Source organism: Schistocerca nitens, chromosome 2 (assembly GCF_023898315.1).
Source record: "Schistocerca nitens isolate TAMUIC-IGC-003100 chromosome 2, iqSchNite1.1, whole genome shotgun sequence".
NCBI lineage: Eukaryota > Metazoa > Arthropoda > Insecta > Orthoptera > Acrididae > Schistocerca > Schistocerca nitens.
In genome coordinates this window covers 1,185,261,866-1,185,282,454 of record NC_064615.1, presented here as the reverse complement: position 1 = coordinate 1,185,282,454, position 20,589 = coordinate 1,185,261,866, and the positions used below count along the sequence as shown (strand labels likewise).

The following is a 20,589-nucleotide window of genomic DNA, read 5'->3' as shown; positions in this document are numbered from 1 at the left end:
TTGGACATTGAAATATGTGATCCACGATGTGGTTCCAGTACTACAGGTCAGAAATGACAGGCCTTTCCGTTGTAGCACTGGAAACACTCAGTTACGCACTCGGCTATGCACACTATCCTACGGAACAACTCTACGGTAATTTTGACTACATGAAATTTGATGTTATCTAAAAGCTTGTAAAACACCATGGGCTGCTAGCCATGTTGCAGCAGTGGACTTATGAAGTGCACCCGCAACAAACATTGCTTCATATGTGTAATCGTAGCCCTGCACGTGGCATGTAGTGGTTATTCCGCAATACTGGAGCCGCAGATTCTAACTGACATGCCTCTTGTCATAGCATTCACTAGGAAAATTAAACTTTCAGAATATGAAAATAAAATTTTAAAATAAGAGGGTATACATTCAAATAAGACTGTCCATCAATAAAGGTATTTTAAGCCCTGGTCAGGCCAAAAATACAATATAAGTTATAACTGAAAATAAATTTTAATATGTTACAATTTTATGTAGAATGGACACCGCTACTGTAATCCTTTTTTCTCGGTTCAAAAAACTTTTCCAACAGCCATATATTTTGGGTTATTTTATTTTATATATCGAATACTACCAGTTTCGGCAACTCAATATTGCCATCTTCAGGCCCCATACGCTTATTTCGTATTAACAAGCTTATCGTATGGTGCCATTAAACTGGAACCGTGAATCCGACCGTTGTGCAACTGATTCATATGAAACGGTCACACCGACTCATTAATCAGTTGCATAACGGCCGGATTCACGGTTCCAGTTTAATGGCACCATACGATAAGCTTGTTAATACGAAATAAGCGTATGGGGCCTGAAGATGGCAATACTGAGTTGCCATAACTGGTAGCATTTGGTACATAAAATAAAATAACGCAAAATATATGGCTGTTGGAAAAGTTTTGTGGATCAAGAAATACATACCAGCCGATGTCACCTGGCCATAATGGACTGATAGAGAGCTAGTGTAAACTGTCTGTCAAGTAATCGTGGATCACGCCTGCACACGGTGGGGGTTGTGCAGATGTATTGGAACTTATGCTGGTTTATCTATATGGGTATATGTTTCATTTTTATCTGTTTATTTTATCCATTCATTTGCCTGAGTAGTTTACATCAGTTATTATAACACGGTATACCCACAGCAATCAAGCCTGTGGAACTAGTGAGAAAATATGAAGAACATTGATTTTCTTATATCTGTAAAGAGCTCCTATTAGATGTTCATCGATCTTGCGCTGTCTGCCTTTGCCAGTCCATGATAGAGAGAGGATGTGGACTTCTGTTTAGTTCACTAATAACGTGAAATACATTAATTCTATAGTACAAAGTCAACTTCATTTACTAGTTCCTTACTTCATCTGATCTATCTATCCGTATTGCCGGTATTTGTAATACTTTGGAGAAGCACGAAATTTAGGCAGAGCAATCTGGATGCCGTAACATTGTCTTCAATGAAGAAGAAGTGGTAAATAACATAAAAGACTCGAAGAACTATCATCTAATAATTCAATATTATATGTTACAGATTTTTTGTGTACACGAAAAATGTGAGCATCACTGTGCGTAAATTATCTGAGACACACACTCTGGAGCGAACTCATCACGGTTGTATCTCTTGTGCGGCACCAGCGAATTTCCATTGTAATATTTATTCTAAATATTATTATTTTATCAGTAGATCTCCTTCCTGTCCTCCTCCCTCAAACAGGTTGTGATAGGGACTGAAATCTCCAAGTAGGAGAAAAGGGACGGGGTGGGTGGAGGGGAGTTGAGATATTTAAATGTGGAGCTGCAGGACCCACAAGTAGGAGGGCCTGCCTCCCTCATGGGCTAATTTTCTTGCACGAGTACTAGAGGTCAGACACTGAGGGAATGGACGGAGTAAGTAACCGAGGTACCGACGATCTAGCCTCAGTAGTCACACAATTTGATACCACTGGGACAGGATGTAAGTGACTGTACCTTTTCTGGTTTCCAAATATTACAGATAATCGAAGGCCTTTAGTTTCTGGGTTTTACGTTCTTCAATTAAAGTAGCACACTTTGGAGATTGGAGGAGTGTGGTGGTGTGTCTGCAAATGACACAGAATGGTGATTGGTCACATGTTGAGTTTTCGAACAGCTGACCAGTTCCTACAAAATCATGGAACAAATAAAATGTACCCGAAGTATAGTCGTGGATGTGAAATATGGCTTCGCATCACAATCACAGACCTTGACTTTATATTTCTCAGTAAATGAAGCTCACTCAGAATATAGGACAAATATTCTGGCCCCAACTCTGTTGTATGTCAAAGATGTACACAAACTGCAGAGTGGCCCCTCGCTTCTCCAGGTTTTTGTAATTCCTCATCCACCTGCAGCCATTAGTCCTTGTGACAAAATTACAACCTGTATCATGTTCAGGCTCTTAGAGGTGTTATGGTAATAGGTATGTCACCAAGTTTCTCATAGGTAAATAACATTTGTGACTGGGTAGGAGTTGCTGTTTTAATTACGATAGCACCACTTTGTAGTTTATTGACAGAAGAAATTTTTTCAAATACATTTTCAATATTATCTATAAAGATTGCAGACTTGATAGATAAAAATGACCCTCGAACAGTTAGGGTGCAAACCAGGAAGTGATGGGGCCAAGTTTCTACACTTCACTTGATTTTACTATCCTCTCACTGTGTGGCCAAAGAGGGAAATGTTCTCAGTGTCATGGAGCCACCTGCTCTGAATCAGGGCTTATCGCACCGGCACAGTCCAATCGGAGCAATGACCACACGGCTTGATGGCAACTGCTTGGAGTCCACATGCGCCCAAATGGGCAAGCACCAACTCTCTAGCATGTGCAGGGAGGTAACAACTCCAGTGTCAATAATGGTTCGTTCCCTTGTAGTCACAGGATTGCCACTGTACACGTACCTGAAGAACTGGCATGGAGTGGCTACTGTGTTGAGTATTGGGCAATCTTCCCTGTCACGAGCTGCACTTCTGTAAAAAACTTGTGAATTGGAGGTCAAATCCACACGCTGGGGACTAAACATGAGTAAACCAAAATACTTGTGAGAAAAACAATAATCTATGTCTTTATAGGACTGGTTGCCAATGTCAATAAAATAATGCAACTATGGATGAGGGTACCTTCAAAAGACAAGTAGTGCATATTTAATTGGATAGGAATGTTTAAGAATATATAGGCTTTCTGAGAATAGTAATTATCATTGCTAATTGTAGACATACCTGTAAAACATTTTCTTGAAATATATTTGGAGTGCCAAATGCTTGAACGAAGAAATAACATGTCTTACATGTGCCCTCATCTTGGTAACAATAGAAATTATATATACATTGGCTGTTTATGATACAACAATGGGTAACACATGCATTCAGCTGGCTTTGAAATAAAAATACACTTTTATTGTACAATGGTAACAGGTAGTGCACTGACAAATCAACAATCCACCAAATTTTGTACAAATTTATGAATGCAATATGTTAATGTACAGATGAGATTCCCTGCGTAGGTTCATCACATAATATTCGTGGCATCCAACTTCAGCATGAGCATTGATCTAGCATATCACACACGTACTCTTTCCTGAACAGCAGAAAGTCTAAATTGAGGACCATTCATTTTGAATGCAAGGAATAAGTACAGAATACTAATTACCACAATCTCAAACTGTCAAAATGTCAATCCAAAAAAGTTATATTGATACATGAAGATTAATGTTTTCATGGCACTTTTCAGCGGAATCACTCACGCAAGTAAATGCAATTACTGTAAGAAAAAAATCAACAGTGATACAAAGAGTGGAAAATAAATCTTAACTATTGGTCACAGCAAAAAACTCTATACAATGATACAGACATCTACAAAAATTACTTGAGCAAAGGAAACAGTGAAATTTTACAATACAAGAAGAAGAAAGCAATTCTTAAACATTTACTACAAAAGCAGCAGCACCACATATTTTTCAATACGTCCTTGAGAAATTTTTAGATGATATCTGTTAAAAAATATTCACACAAGTTTGATATCACAAGATATTGTGCTATCAGAAATCATCACCTTCTTCAATCTTTTTTGCTCCTTCAACACATTTACAGCTGGGTTGCCATTTTAAGTTTCCTTTATCATAAAATAAATCACAGAAAACTTGCTTCAGTACACTGAAAATAGACCTAGATACCATACAACCCACTGAATGACACAGAATAATACATATTTTTCCTTACAAAGCTGCCACTATTTCCTACATCCTAACCGCATACATAAAAAAATACAAGTCTTATAATGTATTCAATTTCTGTTGATTTTCCTTGCAGGTATGCAGCAATTACTAATGAACATCAGGCATGCCTCTTTTTGAGTTAATCAGTTCTTATTTATAACTGTTAACATTTCACAGCACCAATAAGTTGGCATTATTGCAGGTGTTTTCACTAAGAAAGTCCAACAAAGTTCGGATATTTTTCCACCACCGATCAAAGTTTTGTCAGTGTAAATCAATGAGTGAACCACTTTAACAATCCACTTTATCACCACCATCTACTTTCACATGACTTTTTGTTTCCTGATATTTGTATGTTATTTGCTGTATGTAGAAACTAACCATGTTTCCATCAGACACTGCACTTTCTCTGAGCAGCAGCTGCTTCGAGGTTTCTTCATGTTAGGACAGAGTAGGGAAGTTTTTCTCTTTTCAAAGATATTTATCATTGGGTAAATGACAAAGACAAAACTTCCAAATGGCTGTGGTGCTCCCTGGTAGTTATTCACATATTGGAAGCCTGTTAATGTCGGCAATGAACAAAAACAAAATCTGAACAGGCCTCGAAGGTCCTGCGGTACTGACCGTCCGTCATGTCATCTTCGGCTGGGGACCCATCCAAGAACTAGTCCAGCCCGACATTGCTTAACTTCGGTAATCTGATAGGAACCAGTATTACCACTGTTGCAAAGCCAGCACCACATAAATCAAATTATATGGCAATGACACTAAGTATACTTGCCATTATCAGCCAACAGAAGTGTATGCTATAGAATAGGTATGAAGGTAGCTGTGGTGCACATGGCAGTTATTAAGAACATGTAAAAATATTATTTATGTAACTGGAATGTATGTGTCTTATTTACCAATAACATGTTAAGTGTACAAATCACTGACAGAAAAAGTTTTTAAGCTGTTGGACAATCTAGACATTAAGCATTTCTCATTATTTATATCAAAAAAGTTCTCTCATACTGTTAACTACACACTCGATGATAAGTGTAAGTAATAATGTTTATTTACTTTGTGTTCTGAAAGTATTTTCTCTTTCTAATATTTTATAAAAGATTGGGCAGGCTCTGAATGATTCCTGCAGAAAAAATTTGGTGCTGTTAATAATCAATACTACTTACTGATACTAATTTTGGGGAACATCACAAACTCTGAAGCAATCTTGTTTATAGAATTAATAATTTTATGAGAAGCTTATGGCCTGGGAAAGAAATTTATTACACAGGAGAATCTGTTTCACTATGTGTAGAATGGTCTGCTTCATCTGTGTCAGTGACACCCATACAATTCGTAGATACAGAGATAAAAGGCCAAGAAATTTTTCAACAGACCATTTTAAAGTGGCAAACATTTACACTACACAGTAAATAAAATTTAATGAACACTCAAAATTCTTCCATGAACAAATCAATAAAAATGTTCTCACAAACAAGACAGGTGGCGATATGAAAATATTTTTTTAATAAAAAAAAAATTGCATATTTTTAAAGAAAACAAACATCTTTCTATTTGAATATGGAAGATTTATAACACAAAGAAATAGAAATCAGACTGGTTCTATTTTCATATTGTCAAAGAATAATGACTAATTTTTTATTTTGGAATTTCAAGAACACTTACAAGATGAGTCAAGTAGCCACTCACACTGACAGAGAATCACAGTATCTATTTGCAGTACAATCCTACATATATGATGCTGTCAGAAGGTCATATGGAGATGGACAGGATCTTACAATAATACAAAATGAATAGTGCAAATACAGCTGTAAGCTGAAGCATGCCAAAGGATAAAGATAGATCAAATTAAACACGTTCATGCGGCCAGTTTAAAAACATGGTAACTCTCTCCAATGAGAGAAAACATTGTGCTTACTAGAGCAGTAACCTAAAGAAAACTCATTAATGATACAAACTGGATAGAAAGCTATTCACCACAAGAATGCATTAAGCATCAGACATACACACATACACACGACACCGTGCACGCCCCCCCCCCCCCCCAATACACTGTGTGTGTGTGTGTGTGTGTGTGTGTGTGTGTGTGTGTGTGTGTGTGTGTGTGTGTGCGCGCGCGCGCGCGCGCATGCGTGCATGTGTCCCATCTGATGACTTCATCTGGAAGCTAGCATTTTCCAACAGACTACTTTTAAATGTGCCCATAAACCACTCAATGCCTCCCCTGTGTGGTGAGTATATCCTATTCATATTGTTATCTCATTTTGGATTTCCGTTCTTTCACAACATTATTATTTCAGTATGCAACACAAATAACTTTACTGATCTTGGATGGTCAATACACTTATCATCTTATCACATCAACAGCAACAGTAGCAATCACCTGACAATTGAGCTTGAGAATAAGGCATATAACACAGTTTGTTATAAGCAGTCATAGCAAGTACAGCTTGATAATGATAGCATTTCAATTACTAAACTGTATATTTTTATTCTTAATTGTTTCTTGTGATCACCAATATGCACAAAGAAGGAACCTGCTATGAATTTTACATATAGTCATAAAATGTCATCTTTTGGGAAGAAACAGACGGTTTAATGTCAAACTGTTCTTACACAGTTCCTCCAAAAGAACACTACATAATGCTCTTTGATGCCAAAAGCTCAGAATGAATCTAATTTACAACATTAACAAGCCTCTCCTGAAGTGGAATAGCATATCTTGAGTTTTCACTGTCACTGTAGATTCAATTACACGGCTATAAAATTGGTCTATTTATATAAAAATTTTCATGTGAAAATGATGGTTTCATAGGAGTGCTCATCAGCTTTGCACACAGAGACACGAAAAATCACAAAGACAGGTCACTGTTGGGATACGCATCATACCTTCTGCTTACACCTTTGCTAAATGTAAGGCCAGATTCTGAATAAAACAAGGAACAATTCTCAAGTATACAGGACAATTTTTAAAAGTAAATACAAAATTTGTTACCTATCTGTCAAACCCCCCTTATTTACAGGTCCTTACCAGGCTCAAATTAGTGGACAATGTCCACATACTTATACGTCTGTGTGTGACGAACAGTCTTCTCAATACTCTGTTGAATCCTCAGTAGTCCAGAGCCCATTCATTTTCTTGCAAAAATCCATCAACAACTTCTTTCATGGCAAAATTTGGGATCAGCTGGTCTTGGGTCAATTTTACCCTCGTAACTGGGTCAAAATGGCCAACTCTCTGCAAAAGATATACTAACTGTGAGATTGAGACCATGTGATATGAGAAATTTAAGATAACAGCAATAACACAAAAGCAGTGATGAGTCTGTTTGCTTCTATAGAGAAATGGAAATGTGTAACTGGAAGTAGAGATCAAAACATTCGAAAAGTAAGCCTTGACAACATTACACATACAAACCTGAGAAAGTTGTAACATTAAGGAATTACCAGAAAAGCACAACCATCCCCCATATATAATGGGTACTAGGAAAAAATCTGCAATACACCCTACTTTATTTAATCTCTTCAAAATAATCAGTTAAGTCAATACATCTTTTTAAAGTGATTTTTAGAACTCACTAGACTGCTAGGTAATATTCTGGATGAGATGAAAAGGGAATGGCATATTAACACAGTCTGTTAAAACGAAAGTGCAATTATGGTGTCCATTATGAAAGATACATGATAGGATGAAAAAACAACCTTTGTGTGTGGTATACTAAGTGTGTCCCCAAAAAAGAATATTGGTACTTAAGATATCAAGTAAGTGAAAGTCTGCCAGAAAACCTATGGCTGTCATACATGTAGTAATATTCGAAAGGAGTACAAAGACTACCTAGTAGTAAAGGAATAATACCATATTCAGGTTTATCTAATAAATTAAATATGTAAATAATGTTTTATGTGTAGCAACCACTATACACATCAATTGTCATAGTTGTGCATGTGAACATTTGCACCATCCAGCAAAACTATTGCAGTGAAGTGGTACAATCCTCTTTCTGTATGTTCTTTTGTTGACATGTTTTAGAGTCGCCCTTAGCAGCAAAATTTGTCTAGCTTTCCAACTGATCAGTGTTACAATAAAGCTGCATTCAGTGTATTTTCAGTATGCATACCTGAACATTATCTCAAGTATGGGAGCTTTAGGTACAATTATCCCATCAGTGGTGACCCCAATGTGATACACGCCAAAAATACGGGTTCTGCAGAATTGTGAGGAGATGGGCCAACCCTCAGTGTTATGACTGGCCATTCGTCTATCCCCGTTGTGGCCACATAATCAGGTACCATTGCTCAGGTGGAGGACAGTTTTTGTTACACTGGTATCACAGCAGACGCATCAAATTTGTACTTGTAGTGAGCCAATTAGACCAACGCTAGTCTATGCGTTATAAGTGCAAGAGATTATTACAGATCCAATTTTAGAGAACATCTAAAAAAGATGAAAACAGAACTGATCCATAGAGCTGCGCATCTCGGAAGGACTGCATCAGGCAAGTACTGACACAGGAGGACACTGGCTATCGGAAACCGTCACAGTACTTGCAGCGGTGGACACCGGGACCGTGCCCAACAATCTTCTAGGCACCTTATGGAGCAGTTGGCTGTCGTCGTAAGTAAAGGAGATCATCACTTCGTGAGCAGTGATGCCCTGGAATATGGTGGACCGCATGCAAGAAGCCATCGCTCCGTGCCAGATCGGCGCTGTGTCAGTGACGAGCCGTAAAGCGACCACACATCCTACAGTCTCACGTTGTGATTTTGATGCTCTGTCTCTTATTGTCTCTCGTCTGTCTCTGTCTGTCTCTTATTGATGTATTCACGATAGTTAGGATGTGCCGTAGTCCGTAGCCGACCGTGAATCGGTGAGCATTTCCCACGCTGGCTGGCTAGATGATGAAGCGACCATTGTGATGTATGGCATGCAAAGAGAAGAATTAAACATAGTGCAGCACTGGCAATTTTCGTGGTATTTCACAGTAGCGGACATCGTCAAGGTGATCACTGGAGCAGAGTTTTTGGCATATTACCAACTCTTGCCAGACGTGACCGACGATTCGTTAGTGGACACTGTTACTTGGGGCCATCAGGTACCACCATAATGCAAGGGACCACGATGTCAAGGTATTACAGGTCGGCAACGAAGAGTTTCTGATCTGGTGCACCACAACAAATCTTACACGACACTGTACACAACATAGACACCACGGATGGACCACCTGTGTTTTGTAGACCTCAAATGTTATCGCCAGGGTGCCTCGCCATTGCCAAGGCTGAATTTAACACGAAGATGAGAGGGGGTATCGTCAGACCTTCAAATAGCGCATGGGAATCTGCCCTGCATTTAATTCCAAAGAAGGGAGGAGCCTAGCACTCATGGGCAATTATTGTGCACTGAATGCCCAATCTGTACCTGATCGCTACCCAGTGCTGTTATTGAGGGCCTACAACTACACACTCCACAGGGTGAAAATGTTCAGTGTACTCGACTGTGCGAAATCCTGAACTCAGATTCCTGTAGCAGGAGGATATACCAAAGACCATAATCATTACACAATTTGGGTTATTTGAGAGCAAATATGTGACATTTGGACTACACAATCCGTGCAAACCTGGCAGCAAATTATTGACTCTGTCTTGTGTGGGCTGCTGTTTAGCTTGCAGACTTAGATGAAGCGCTTGTGCTTTCCTCATGCAAAGACCACCACTGTCAACATCTCATCTCATGGAGGCTTTCCAGTGTTTAGAACGTTATGGTGTGGTGTTGAACATGGCCAAATGCATGTTTGGACAGCCAGAAGATGAATTTCTAGGATACCAAATATCTTCTGCAGGCTCGTCGCCACTGAAGCGTAAAGTCAAAGCCATTTTGCAGCTGTCGACCAGCTACAATTAAACAACAGTGAAGGTACTTAGGTATGCTGAATTTCTATTCATGGCATTTACCACAGGCAGCAGAACAACAGGAGCCACTGACAGCAGCACTGGTTGGGCTGAAAGCCAAGAGCAGTTACCCAGTGCAGTGGACCGAGGTGATGCATTCAGCATTTGATGCAGCAAAACACAGCTTGGCAAAAGCAGCAGTGCTGGAACCCCCAAACTCAATGCTGACGGACATAAGTCAGTCGGCTACTGGCGTGGCTGTTTCAACAATGGATGAACAATGCACGCAGGCAGTTGTGTATTTTTCTCACAAATTATCACCACCGCAACAGAGATGGAGTACCTATGATTGAGAGCTCTTGGCTATTTATGAAACAATCAAACATTTCAGACCACAGATCAAAGCAAGGGAGTTCATTGTATACACCAATTAGAAGCTGATAACTTACGCTTCAAGAGGAACAGTACCACCTGCTTTCCACATCAGTGCAATCACACTTGGAATTTATTACCCATTTCAGCACCTATACCCATCACATTTTGGGCATTAATAACGTTGTGGTGGACTCTCTGTCTCGAGTAACCAGCATATCACAACCTGTGCCACTACAGTACTTGTCAAGGCTCAAGAGGAGGTTCTGGAGTTACACGCCCTGCTGCACGATGACACCAAAGTCTTGAAGTTGCAACTAGTTTATGTTCCTGGAGAAGGCACTCAGCTATACTGTGAAGTGGCACACAAACGATCTCGCCCCTTCATACCAGCCATGTTCCAGAGATTAGGGTGCAACAGTTTTCACAATCTCTGTCATCCCAGTGTTCTACCAACATTCCAGTTGGTGTCACAGTGTTTTTTGTGGCCAGGAATGGAACGGACCGCCTTGAATGGACATGAACATGCCAACTCTAAATTTCCAGCCAAGTGCAGGCACTGGTAGGTTATTTTCCAGATGCATCCTCACATTTTGCTCATGTTCACCTCAATGTGGTGCGACTGCTTCCCCTTTCGGACGGCCAGTGGTATTTGCTAACTATGATAGACATGTATACACAGTGGCCAGAGTCAGTTCTGACTGATAACATATTGGCAGAAACCATAGTCTCTGTGTTTACATCAGCATGACTAGCAAGGTTTGGCTGTCCATTGCACATAACTGCCTATAGGGGCCAACAGTCTGAATCAGGCTTGATTCCCCAGCTGGTGAAATTCTGTAGCCACATACGATATAAAACAACAATTTACCATTCAGCCAGCAATGGCACAATTGAGCGACGGCATCAAACACTGAAGTCAGCCCTCATGTGTCACTGAAGTTCACGGACATCTGCACCTCTGCTTGTTTACGGTGATACACTGTGTCTGCTCAGAGAGTTTGTTGAGTCTGACCCCCTTACAAATGAAACACAGGATCGATCAGAGTTGCTGCATTGTTTGAGGGAGCATATCAACCTGATCAACCCTCCCAAGGCCTCCAGGCACGGTTCTTCGTCAACTTCTGTGCACAATGATCATGAGGACTGCTCGCATGTAATCCTAAGGACAGACTGTGTCAAACTGCCACTCCCACCTCCATATAATGTACCATATTGAGTTCTATGCACACAGATTCTGGACACCAACCACTGAACCACTTTACCATGTGTAACCCGCTTGTGGCTTCCAAGAGATGTCACCTATCATGATGCCATTTAGAGCATTCTGTTGTTGTTTTTGTCCATGAAAATTTTACTAACACTACAGCCTTTGGTAGTGACCACTTCTGTGGGCAGATGCGTTGTCCTGGTGTACGAATAATATGTTGGTTTTACTATCTTGACCTGTTCTTTTGTATTTTTTCATCAGCCTTTTACTGTATTTGTCAGTTACCTTCAAATTTAATCTTGCATCCCAGGAAACCCAGCTGGCCAACAAAATCTACAAGAGCAGCACTCATCTTGCACAAAGCCTTCTCGTTGGAAGTAAAATAAGCCATATTCTTTCTATGGTGTGAATGACTTCAAACAAACAAAACTGTATATTTTACTGAGTTTTTCAATTATTGCTGGAGTTTTGTTATTTTCCTCAGATGGATCAATTTTGAGAGAAGTTCAGCAGCATGTCCAGCTACCACAGGTTTCTTAACTGTTAAAACTACAGAAGTACACTCCTTACAAGCTTTTGATGAATTTCTATTGGTAACCAATCCTCACAAACAAAGAATTTTATGATATTTCAGATTCATCACAGACCAAATTGAAACTTGAACCATTTCACTGCAAGTGTACCATCAAAAGAAAATGCTGATGATTTCAGCATCTCTGTGCCAGGCTGAGAACTTTTCACCTTACCCTTACAAACACCCAATCTGTGAACAAAGGGAACATAATATTCGTCAGGCTTATTTCTAAAATTTTATTGGGCCATTTGTAAGGTGCCTCTTACGTGAGGAACACATTTTTACCAGTTTTAATAAATTATTGTCTCTTATTGATGTATTCACGATAGTTAGGATGTGCTGCAGTCCGTAGCCGACCATGAATCGGTGAGCATTTGGCTGGCTAGATGATGAAGCGACCATACGTCGCGCGTAGTGGGGTGGGGCTCGGTGCTAGACCGTAGCAACAAGCGTTAGCCTGGGAAATATACATGACGGGAAGTACTGCCATCTTGGCACCAAAGTCACCGATTTTGTTTATTTATATTTAATAATTAAAGTCATTTCTGACAACATGAATACTAGGAGGAACCTCTGAATGTTTAAAACTATTTATCATAATTTTGCCTTGTTAAAATTCACACCTGTTCATTAACAAATGCATATCTTAGTAAGTACAAACTTGATCGGAAATCCACGAACTATGACGAAACTAGTAAGAGATATGAACTGCGCGCCAAAGTTGGCAGTCGGCGTTAAGAGCTCTTCCTGTCTTGCTCCATGGTAGCCATGCTCTCGGTTACGAGTAGTTAGTGACATGAGTGTTTCATTATTGATGTAATAGGAATAAAAGTGATATTACGGCATTCTGAATGTTAATTTCGAGTAAATAGATACCCCAAAGTTGATCGACAGCAATTTCAGATAATTAGCTTCCACTGACAGAGACATCCAATGCACCAATGAAGAATCTGCACGGGACGACATTTACGAGAGCTACACCGCGCACAGGTAGGAGGAAATCTGACGACACGACCCACCAAGGCGGATCAAGGAAGGTCCGACTTACACTCGCAAATTCCAGGTGGAAATGCTGACCAGTTATACTGTACGTCACATATAACACCCTCTATGGACTCGCGGCTAAGCTTAGTAATAACAGTATCAGTTTAGAAGCGAGGGGATCTTGCATTTGGTATCACTGGCGACAGAATAAAACTGCGTGGGAGGAAGATCATTAAGAAGACAGTTGCCAAATCTTCCAATTGGCATCCATTTAGGTGGAATAAAGCTGTGTGAGAGGAAGAGCATTAACAAGACAGATGCCAAGTTTGCACTTGGCATCCATGACGTCGGATAAAACTGTGTGGGCGGACCAATACTATCAAGAAGATTATTATTGACGATACCAAATTTGCATTCGAGAGTGTCGACTTGTAAAAAGTGTTACGAACAGCAAGTAATAATGTTTTCAAGTGACTGAAATGGAAGCAGGAAGTGAATAGTGAACGAATAACGGGTAGAGGTTAGCAACATTAAAAGCGAATGGTATGCGTCGTGGAGTGTGAAATTGTTGTCGGGAAACACAATAAAGTCGTGTTGTGGAAAAATCGCGTCTAGGGATTATGAACATTTCGCGGTCGCGAGTGGAATGATCGATTGTCGGGAAGACATTGAGCAAAAGGAGGCGGCAGCAACAGACGTCGCAAGGACCACCCCAGATACAGAGGAGGCAGCAGCGCGCGAAGGGCAGATCGAAGGAGCGGCGTAACAGGGGTGCGCCGGAGGTGCGCTCGCTGCATTTCGGAGTTCTACGCTCGGGCGCAGCGGACGAGCCAGCCTCAAATAAATGCCACGGCTGGAGAACAACGAAATTTACCTAACGCAAGTCGAACTTTAAACATTCTAGGGGTGATAGATTCGAGATTCAGGTGCAGAAGGGTATGTTGTTGAGAAATGGAAAAAAACGTTAAAATGAGTGACTTAACGGAAAACATAGAGCAAAATATGGCCCAAGCCAACACAAATTTAGTGGAGAGTAGTGATGAATTGTTAACACTTGCTAGGTCTAAAGAGTGACCGGAAAGTGAAATGGTTAATGTAGTAGGGAATGATGAGCAGGGAAAGATGGTAGAAACTTTAGAAACGGCAGAAACAGGGGCTTTGTCTCCCACTGGAAACGTTGTTAGAGAGGGTGCAAACACAGTACCAGAGGTTATACAGAGTAGAGGTGAAGAAATGGGCATCAGGGAAATGTTGATAGCTATAATGAATGGTAACAAAGCATTGAGTAAGAAAATAGAAGAAATTAAGAAAAATACTAATAGGCTACATGAGTATATCAAAAACGCTGACAATAAATTCACCGAAATAGAGGGAAGGATATCAACAATAGTAAAAGAGCAGAAAACGGTAGCAAGTGATTTGTCAAAGAGGATAACCACAGGTGAGACTGCAAACCACAAGTGAGATTGCAGTAGTGCATCACAGTAGAGATATCAGTGAACGTAAACAAAGTATCACAACTTTCGATAAGTATGTTACTAAGGAGATTAAAAAGCAAAAAGGGGAAATATCCAAAGTAAATGAGAGAGTGGAGAAAGTAAAGTCAGAATTATCGGATTTGGTAGAGAATAATACTAAAGAGATATCTGACAGGGTAGCTAGTATTCAGCAAGACGTCAGTGTTTTTACAAACAGGTGCACTGATATCTTTGCTGAAAAGGTAGAAAATAAATTAGATGCTAAATTTAAAAATCTAATGAAAACAGGTAATGATTGTGGAAAAATTAATAATGAGGACCACTATCTCAGGGTGTGTACTTTCCATAACTTTGATGCGAGAGGGAAGTTACATCCCAAAGCATTTATAAAGCAATTTAAAGGGGTTTTGCCAGAAAATTGGGATGACAGAAGAAAAATATGTTGTGTCACTAGCAGAATGGAAGGGGACGCTCTGTCATGGGGAATGAGAGCAGGAGAAGCATGCCAAACTTATGACGAATTTATTAAGAAATTTTTGGACAAATATTGGTCTAATAGTACACAAGGTAATGTACGTAATAGTATCTTTCGAGGGAGAAATTTTCTTGGGAGTGGGTATGATAGTTACAAAGATTATTTCCAGAGTTTCTGTGAAAAAAATTTGTATTTAGATAATCCACTGAGTGAGGAGGATCTTATTTCAGTAGTGTTGGTGAAACTGCCGATATCTGTGCAAGAAAAGCTGATAGGCGCACCTAAAAAGAAAACTGAGGACATATTACAAGCACTTGATCAATTAGATGCTTCATCAGGGGAAGAAACATCCAGTAACGGCTGGAGACGTGTAAATTGGAGGTCAAGAGAAAATGAGAACTGGAGAGAGCGTAACAGGAATCACAATAACATGAGGATAACGAGAGGCGTGATAACGGGCATAACAGATGTGGTAGAGGAGGCTGGAACCGAGGAGGTTCGAACAGCCATGGTAATAGACGGTATGAAGAACAGGGAGAGAGATACGAGGGTGACAGGACCGAAAGAGCTCCCGAAAGAGAAATTACTGAGCAAGAAAACTAGAGGGGAGTTCATGTGGGGTCCGAGCACGAACTCAAATGAACAGTGGACCAATACAGATCAAAAGGGTAATAAAAGAGGATTGGTGTGATATTAAAGAAACTCTTTTAGAGGAAGATGAAATGGTGAGTAATGGTTCAAATGGCTCTGATCACTATGGGACTTAACATCTCAGGTCATCAGTCCCATTGAACTTAGAACTACTTAAACCTAACTAACCTAAGGACATCACACACATCCATGCCCGAGGCAGGATTCAACCTGCGACCGCAGCGGTCGCGTAGTTCCAGACTGAAGCACCTAGAACCGCTCGGCCACCAGCGGCTGGCAATGGTGAGTAAGGAAGGGTATCAACTAATAATAGATGTGGATATTAATGGTATCGAAGCAGTAGCAGTCACTGATACAGGTAGTGAGTTGTGCACCATAGCAGAGAGGCTTTATGTCCGAATAAGAGACCAGGAAGAGGTACCTATGTTACCGTTACAAGGAGTTAGAGTCGTGGGTGCAGTAGGAAGAAAAAGTAAGGTAATAAAAAACCAAGTGTTATTGGAAGTGAGATTTCAAGTAATTGTATTAGAAGTTAATGCTACAGTGGTACCTGACCTTTGCGCAGGGCTTATATTAGGGATGGATTTATTGGTAGACCATGCAGCTGTTGTAGATTTAGAAAGGGGTAGTGTGATCTTGACGGTAAATGGTACTAGAAACGAGTTTTAGTTTTGCAGGGCCATTCAAGCTAAAGAGAAGGCGCACCACGGAAAATTCTACCTGAAAATAATGCTTGAGTGTTTCCAATGGGAAGCAGATTCGAAGGGGAGTGACTGTAGGAAAAAGAGACGAGAGCCAGATGAGGCAGAATGGTCAGTAGAGGATATCAAAGCAAAATTATATCGATGATATGGACTAAGGTGCAAAAAAAAGAACTAGGAGAGTTGCTGGTAAAGTATCAGAAAGTATTTTCAAATAGACCTGGGTTAATGAAAGGAGAACCTTATGAGTTTAAAGTCAAACCGCACCAACCATTCAAACTGAAACCCCATGTGACTGTAGAAGAAAAATGGGAGTTGGTGTTAAGCAGGATGAAAGCAAAAGGGGCTTATTGCAAGGCAAGGCACGATAGGAATATTATACCCAAGGAATATGTAGTGGGAGAGCTCACAGGAAATTGTCCAAAATTGACGCTGAAATAAAGTAATTTTATGAGATTTTTGAAGGTCCTTATATGGTAAGTAGGGTACCACACCCTAATGTCATGGAAGTGGCTCACCCTGAGTTGAAAGTAGTCAGAGGAATTTACAACGTAGTGGATGTAAAACGATATCGTGGTAGTTACGGGGAAACCTCTTAGGTTGACGAAAATGAATAGTAGCTGCCAGGCAGATATCTCTTTATCGGGGGCGGGGGGGCGGGGGGGGGGGGGGGGGGTGATGAAAAACACTCTAATCCGACGTATCAACTAACTTATTTGTGTATTAAATATAGAAAGACATGATAATATGGAAAGAATCTGTAATAAACATAAGGGAAATGAGGAAATCATAATATTTACTTTGAGAGTAGGTCAGTAGGTGAATGACCCAGTGTTGATGAATGAGAGGCAGGGTGTTACATCACACGAGGCACCGGTTGGTCTTAATGAGCTTTTCTCTGACCAGCCCAGCTGATGGGTCGGTGCCCTAGGGTCTGAGAGTGATGTCATGAGGGTGTGTCTACGACTATGTTTACAAACGATGGCTTACATACTGACAAAGTGGTGTTCAGCAGGATGAACTGTAATGAAATGTGGTACATAAATCTTAGTATTATTATTGCTTTATAGCTTTGTTATTTGATTCCTCAGGAACTGTTGTAAACTACCGTATTTACTCGAATCTAAGCCGCACTCGAATGTAAGCCGCACCTGAAAAATGAGACTCGAAATAAAGGAAAAAAAAATTTCCCGAATCTAAGCCGCACCTGAAATTTGAGACTCGAAATTCAAGGGGAGAGAAAAGGTTTAGGCCGCACCTCCAAATCGAAACAAAGTTGGTCCATTGTAATATGAGACACAATTTAGGTCAAATGAATGACGATACAGCTACAGTAGTTTGGTTCGAGTCATAAGCTTAGCAGTTAAGCTTTACCAGGTAGCCATTGCTATGCGTCAGGTGCTCCGTCCGTATTTGTAAGGGTACCCTTCCTTTTTCACGTGCTTCGTCTAGTTTGAATCGATTGCTTATTTTGCTTCGATCTGATAAGTGCCATTTTCTTTGTTATAGGTGTTTACGTCACTCTAAGCTGAAAATGCATTACTGTACTGTGTCATGCATTGTTTGTCGCATTCTGATAGTGCGTGTTTACGGCCTGTCGCCGATCGCGGCAAGCCTTGCCTTTGTGCGCGCTACCGCCGCTTAACATTTTTTTAAAAAAGGGAGCGAGAGAGAGAGAGAGAGAGAGAGAGAGAGAGAGAGAAAGAGGAATCGTCTCATTAGCGAAACAATGGCAAGAGACTGCTATTTGTTGTTACTTACACTGCTGCTTTCTTTGATAATGATCAACAAGAACCATATAATAGACTGCGTATGATAGAACATGTTCTGAATGAGAGTTAAGGCGAAAATTTTTCTCCGTTTGAAAATCCTTGCGGTCGCTTCTCTAGTACATCAAATTCTGCACAGAAATTAGTCATGTTAGATTTAAAAATCTAGTCAGTTGCCGTGCTTCAGTTCTGACTGTATCACTATTAGGCATAAGAATAATACGAACATAAACATGACACGATACGTATATTCTTCCGTGATTGCTGTTGTCTCACTCTGGTTTCGTAGTTTATTAGGCAGACAGGATTTAAATGAGATAGCAGCAAACACGAAAGAATACATGACATAATGTTTACATTCGTATTATTCTTATGGTGAAGAGAATACTGCATGTGATTCACATTTCATCAGGTTCCTATTAGCAACCATCTCTTCCCACAGGTAGGAAAAAATTCAGAACATAGAGTTGGCCATAGTGACAAACATCCCAGTCTTGCCAGTCGGATTTTCGTAGTACATTGAAATTCTGCTACATTCGAAGATGAACAAAACGGAATTTGTATTTAATTCGTTGGATAATGTATGAAAATGCAGTGGTCGAAATTTATTTACTGACGCAGAGGTTTTGGCGCCAGTATTTATCTTTGTGCCCACAAAGCATGCCTGATTTCCTGTGTAGCGCTACATATATTCGACGGCAGAAGTTAGTTGTGGAGGCACCTACCACATTTTTCAGAACTTCCGCTTGCCTTGCACTCGATTCTAAGCCGCAGGCGGTTTTTTGGATTACAAAAACCGGAAAAAAAGTGCGGCTTATATTCGAGTAAATACGGTATTATTGTATTCTTCTGTCTAAAGTAGTCTTTTTCTGTTTCATGCACAATTGTAATGTAACTGATGAATGATGAGACATAATGTGGACACCCTTGTAAGCTGACCAAGGAATCTGGGAAACCTATCCGAAGCAATATCAATTAAAAGGGAAGAACTGATAATGGCTGTTTCTTCTGGATCCCAGCGGAACCAGCAAACCGAAGAACCCTAACTTTGGGATTATAGTGAATACTTGTTCGAAAGAAAGTGTTGTCAGTGGCGTACGAAAAAAGAAATAAATAGAACTGTCTTGAGCCATCAGTGTTCAGTGGTGTAGTGGACAGCATGGTGCTTTAAAATGGGGCATATAAATTTGCTGTGTCTCTAAGTGTGCTGAAGATATAGCTTACCATCAATGTATATAGTGGTCTGTTTGAATGAAAGAAAGAACGCTCTTGGTAACTTTTTGAAAAGTGGCGATAGAGCCGATACAAAAGTCGAGCATCTTGTTTAGTGTTGAGGTGACGTATTCTTCGACAGGAGTCACGAATTACTGAAAAAGTCTCTACATAAAATGTATATCTAATGTTTTGTAAACTGAATTGTATAACAAATTGTCTTGTACCTTGGTTATTCATTTTGTATGGGTGTTATTTGGGAAATGTTTATACTCTTTCACTATTTCAATTATTCATTTATATATTGTGCTTTATCTGAAAGTATAGGTGTTCATAACGAGAGCATGGGAATAAATATTCTAATAATATGGCGACATAGAAGAGCAATAATATGGAACGATTAGTAATTTTGTAATTAAAATTTAAAAAAATTAAAAGAAAAAAGAAATACCGAGATAATGAAAAAGTTAAGGATCTCAATAGAAAGCAAATGACCAAAATGTAAAGGCTACTCCTAGAATTTTGCAATACTGCTTTTTTGTTATTTCCAAAATTGCTCTTTTGTCTCACGAAAAAAGCACAATTTTGGAAAGAAACAAAGGAGGGAATATGTAAGGTGCCTCTTATGTGAGGAAGACATTTTTACCAGTTTTAATAAATTATTATCTCTTATTGATGTATTCACGACAGTTAGGAAGTGCTGTAGTCCGTAGCCGGCCATGAGTCGGAGAGCATTTCCCACGCTGGCTGGCTAGGTGACGAAGCGACCATATGTCGCACGTAGTGGGGTGGGGCTCGGCGCTGGACCGTAGCAACAAGCGTTAGCCTGGGAAATATACATGATGGGAAGTACCGATATCTTGGCGCCAAAGTCACCGATTTTGTTTATTTATATTTAATAATTAAAGTCATTTATGACAACATGTTTTCTTTCTCCTGATAACGACGTCCTCCTGAGTAGTCCCCGCCCGGAGATCCGAATGGGAGACTATTTTACCTCCGGAATATTTTACCC

At 40.0% G+C, this 20,589-nt stretch overlaps 1 protein-coding gene across 3 annotated transcripts in view; it reads right to left on the bottom strand.

Moving 5' to 3' along the window:
* Positions 1–3,416: 3,416 nt before the first annotated feature.
* The window catches only part of LOC126237516 (E3 ubiquitin-protein ligase CHIP), a 143,774-nt gene continuing 126,601 nt past the window's right edge, over positions 3,417–20,589 (bottom strand). For 2 of the 3 annotated variants that reach the window (XM_049947684.1, XM_049947686.1), the window contains exons 7-8: positions 7,294–7,500; positions 3,417–3,802 (exon numbers count right to left, since the gene is read on the bottom strand). In XM_049947684.1, the coding sequence (XP_049803641.1) occupies positions 7,375–7,500 (126 nt within the window). In that variant the 3' untranslated portion in view covers positions 3,417–3,802; positions 7,294–7,374. The remainder of the gene's footprint in view (positions 3,803–7,293; positions 7,501–20,589) is intronic. The other variant, XM_049947685.1, reaches the window with a different exon arrangement.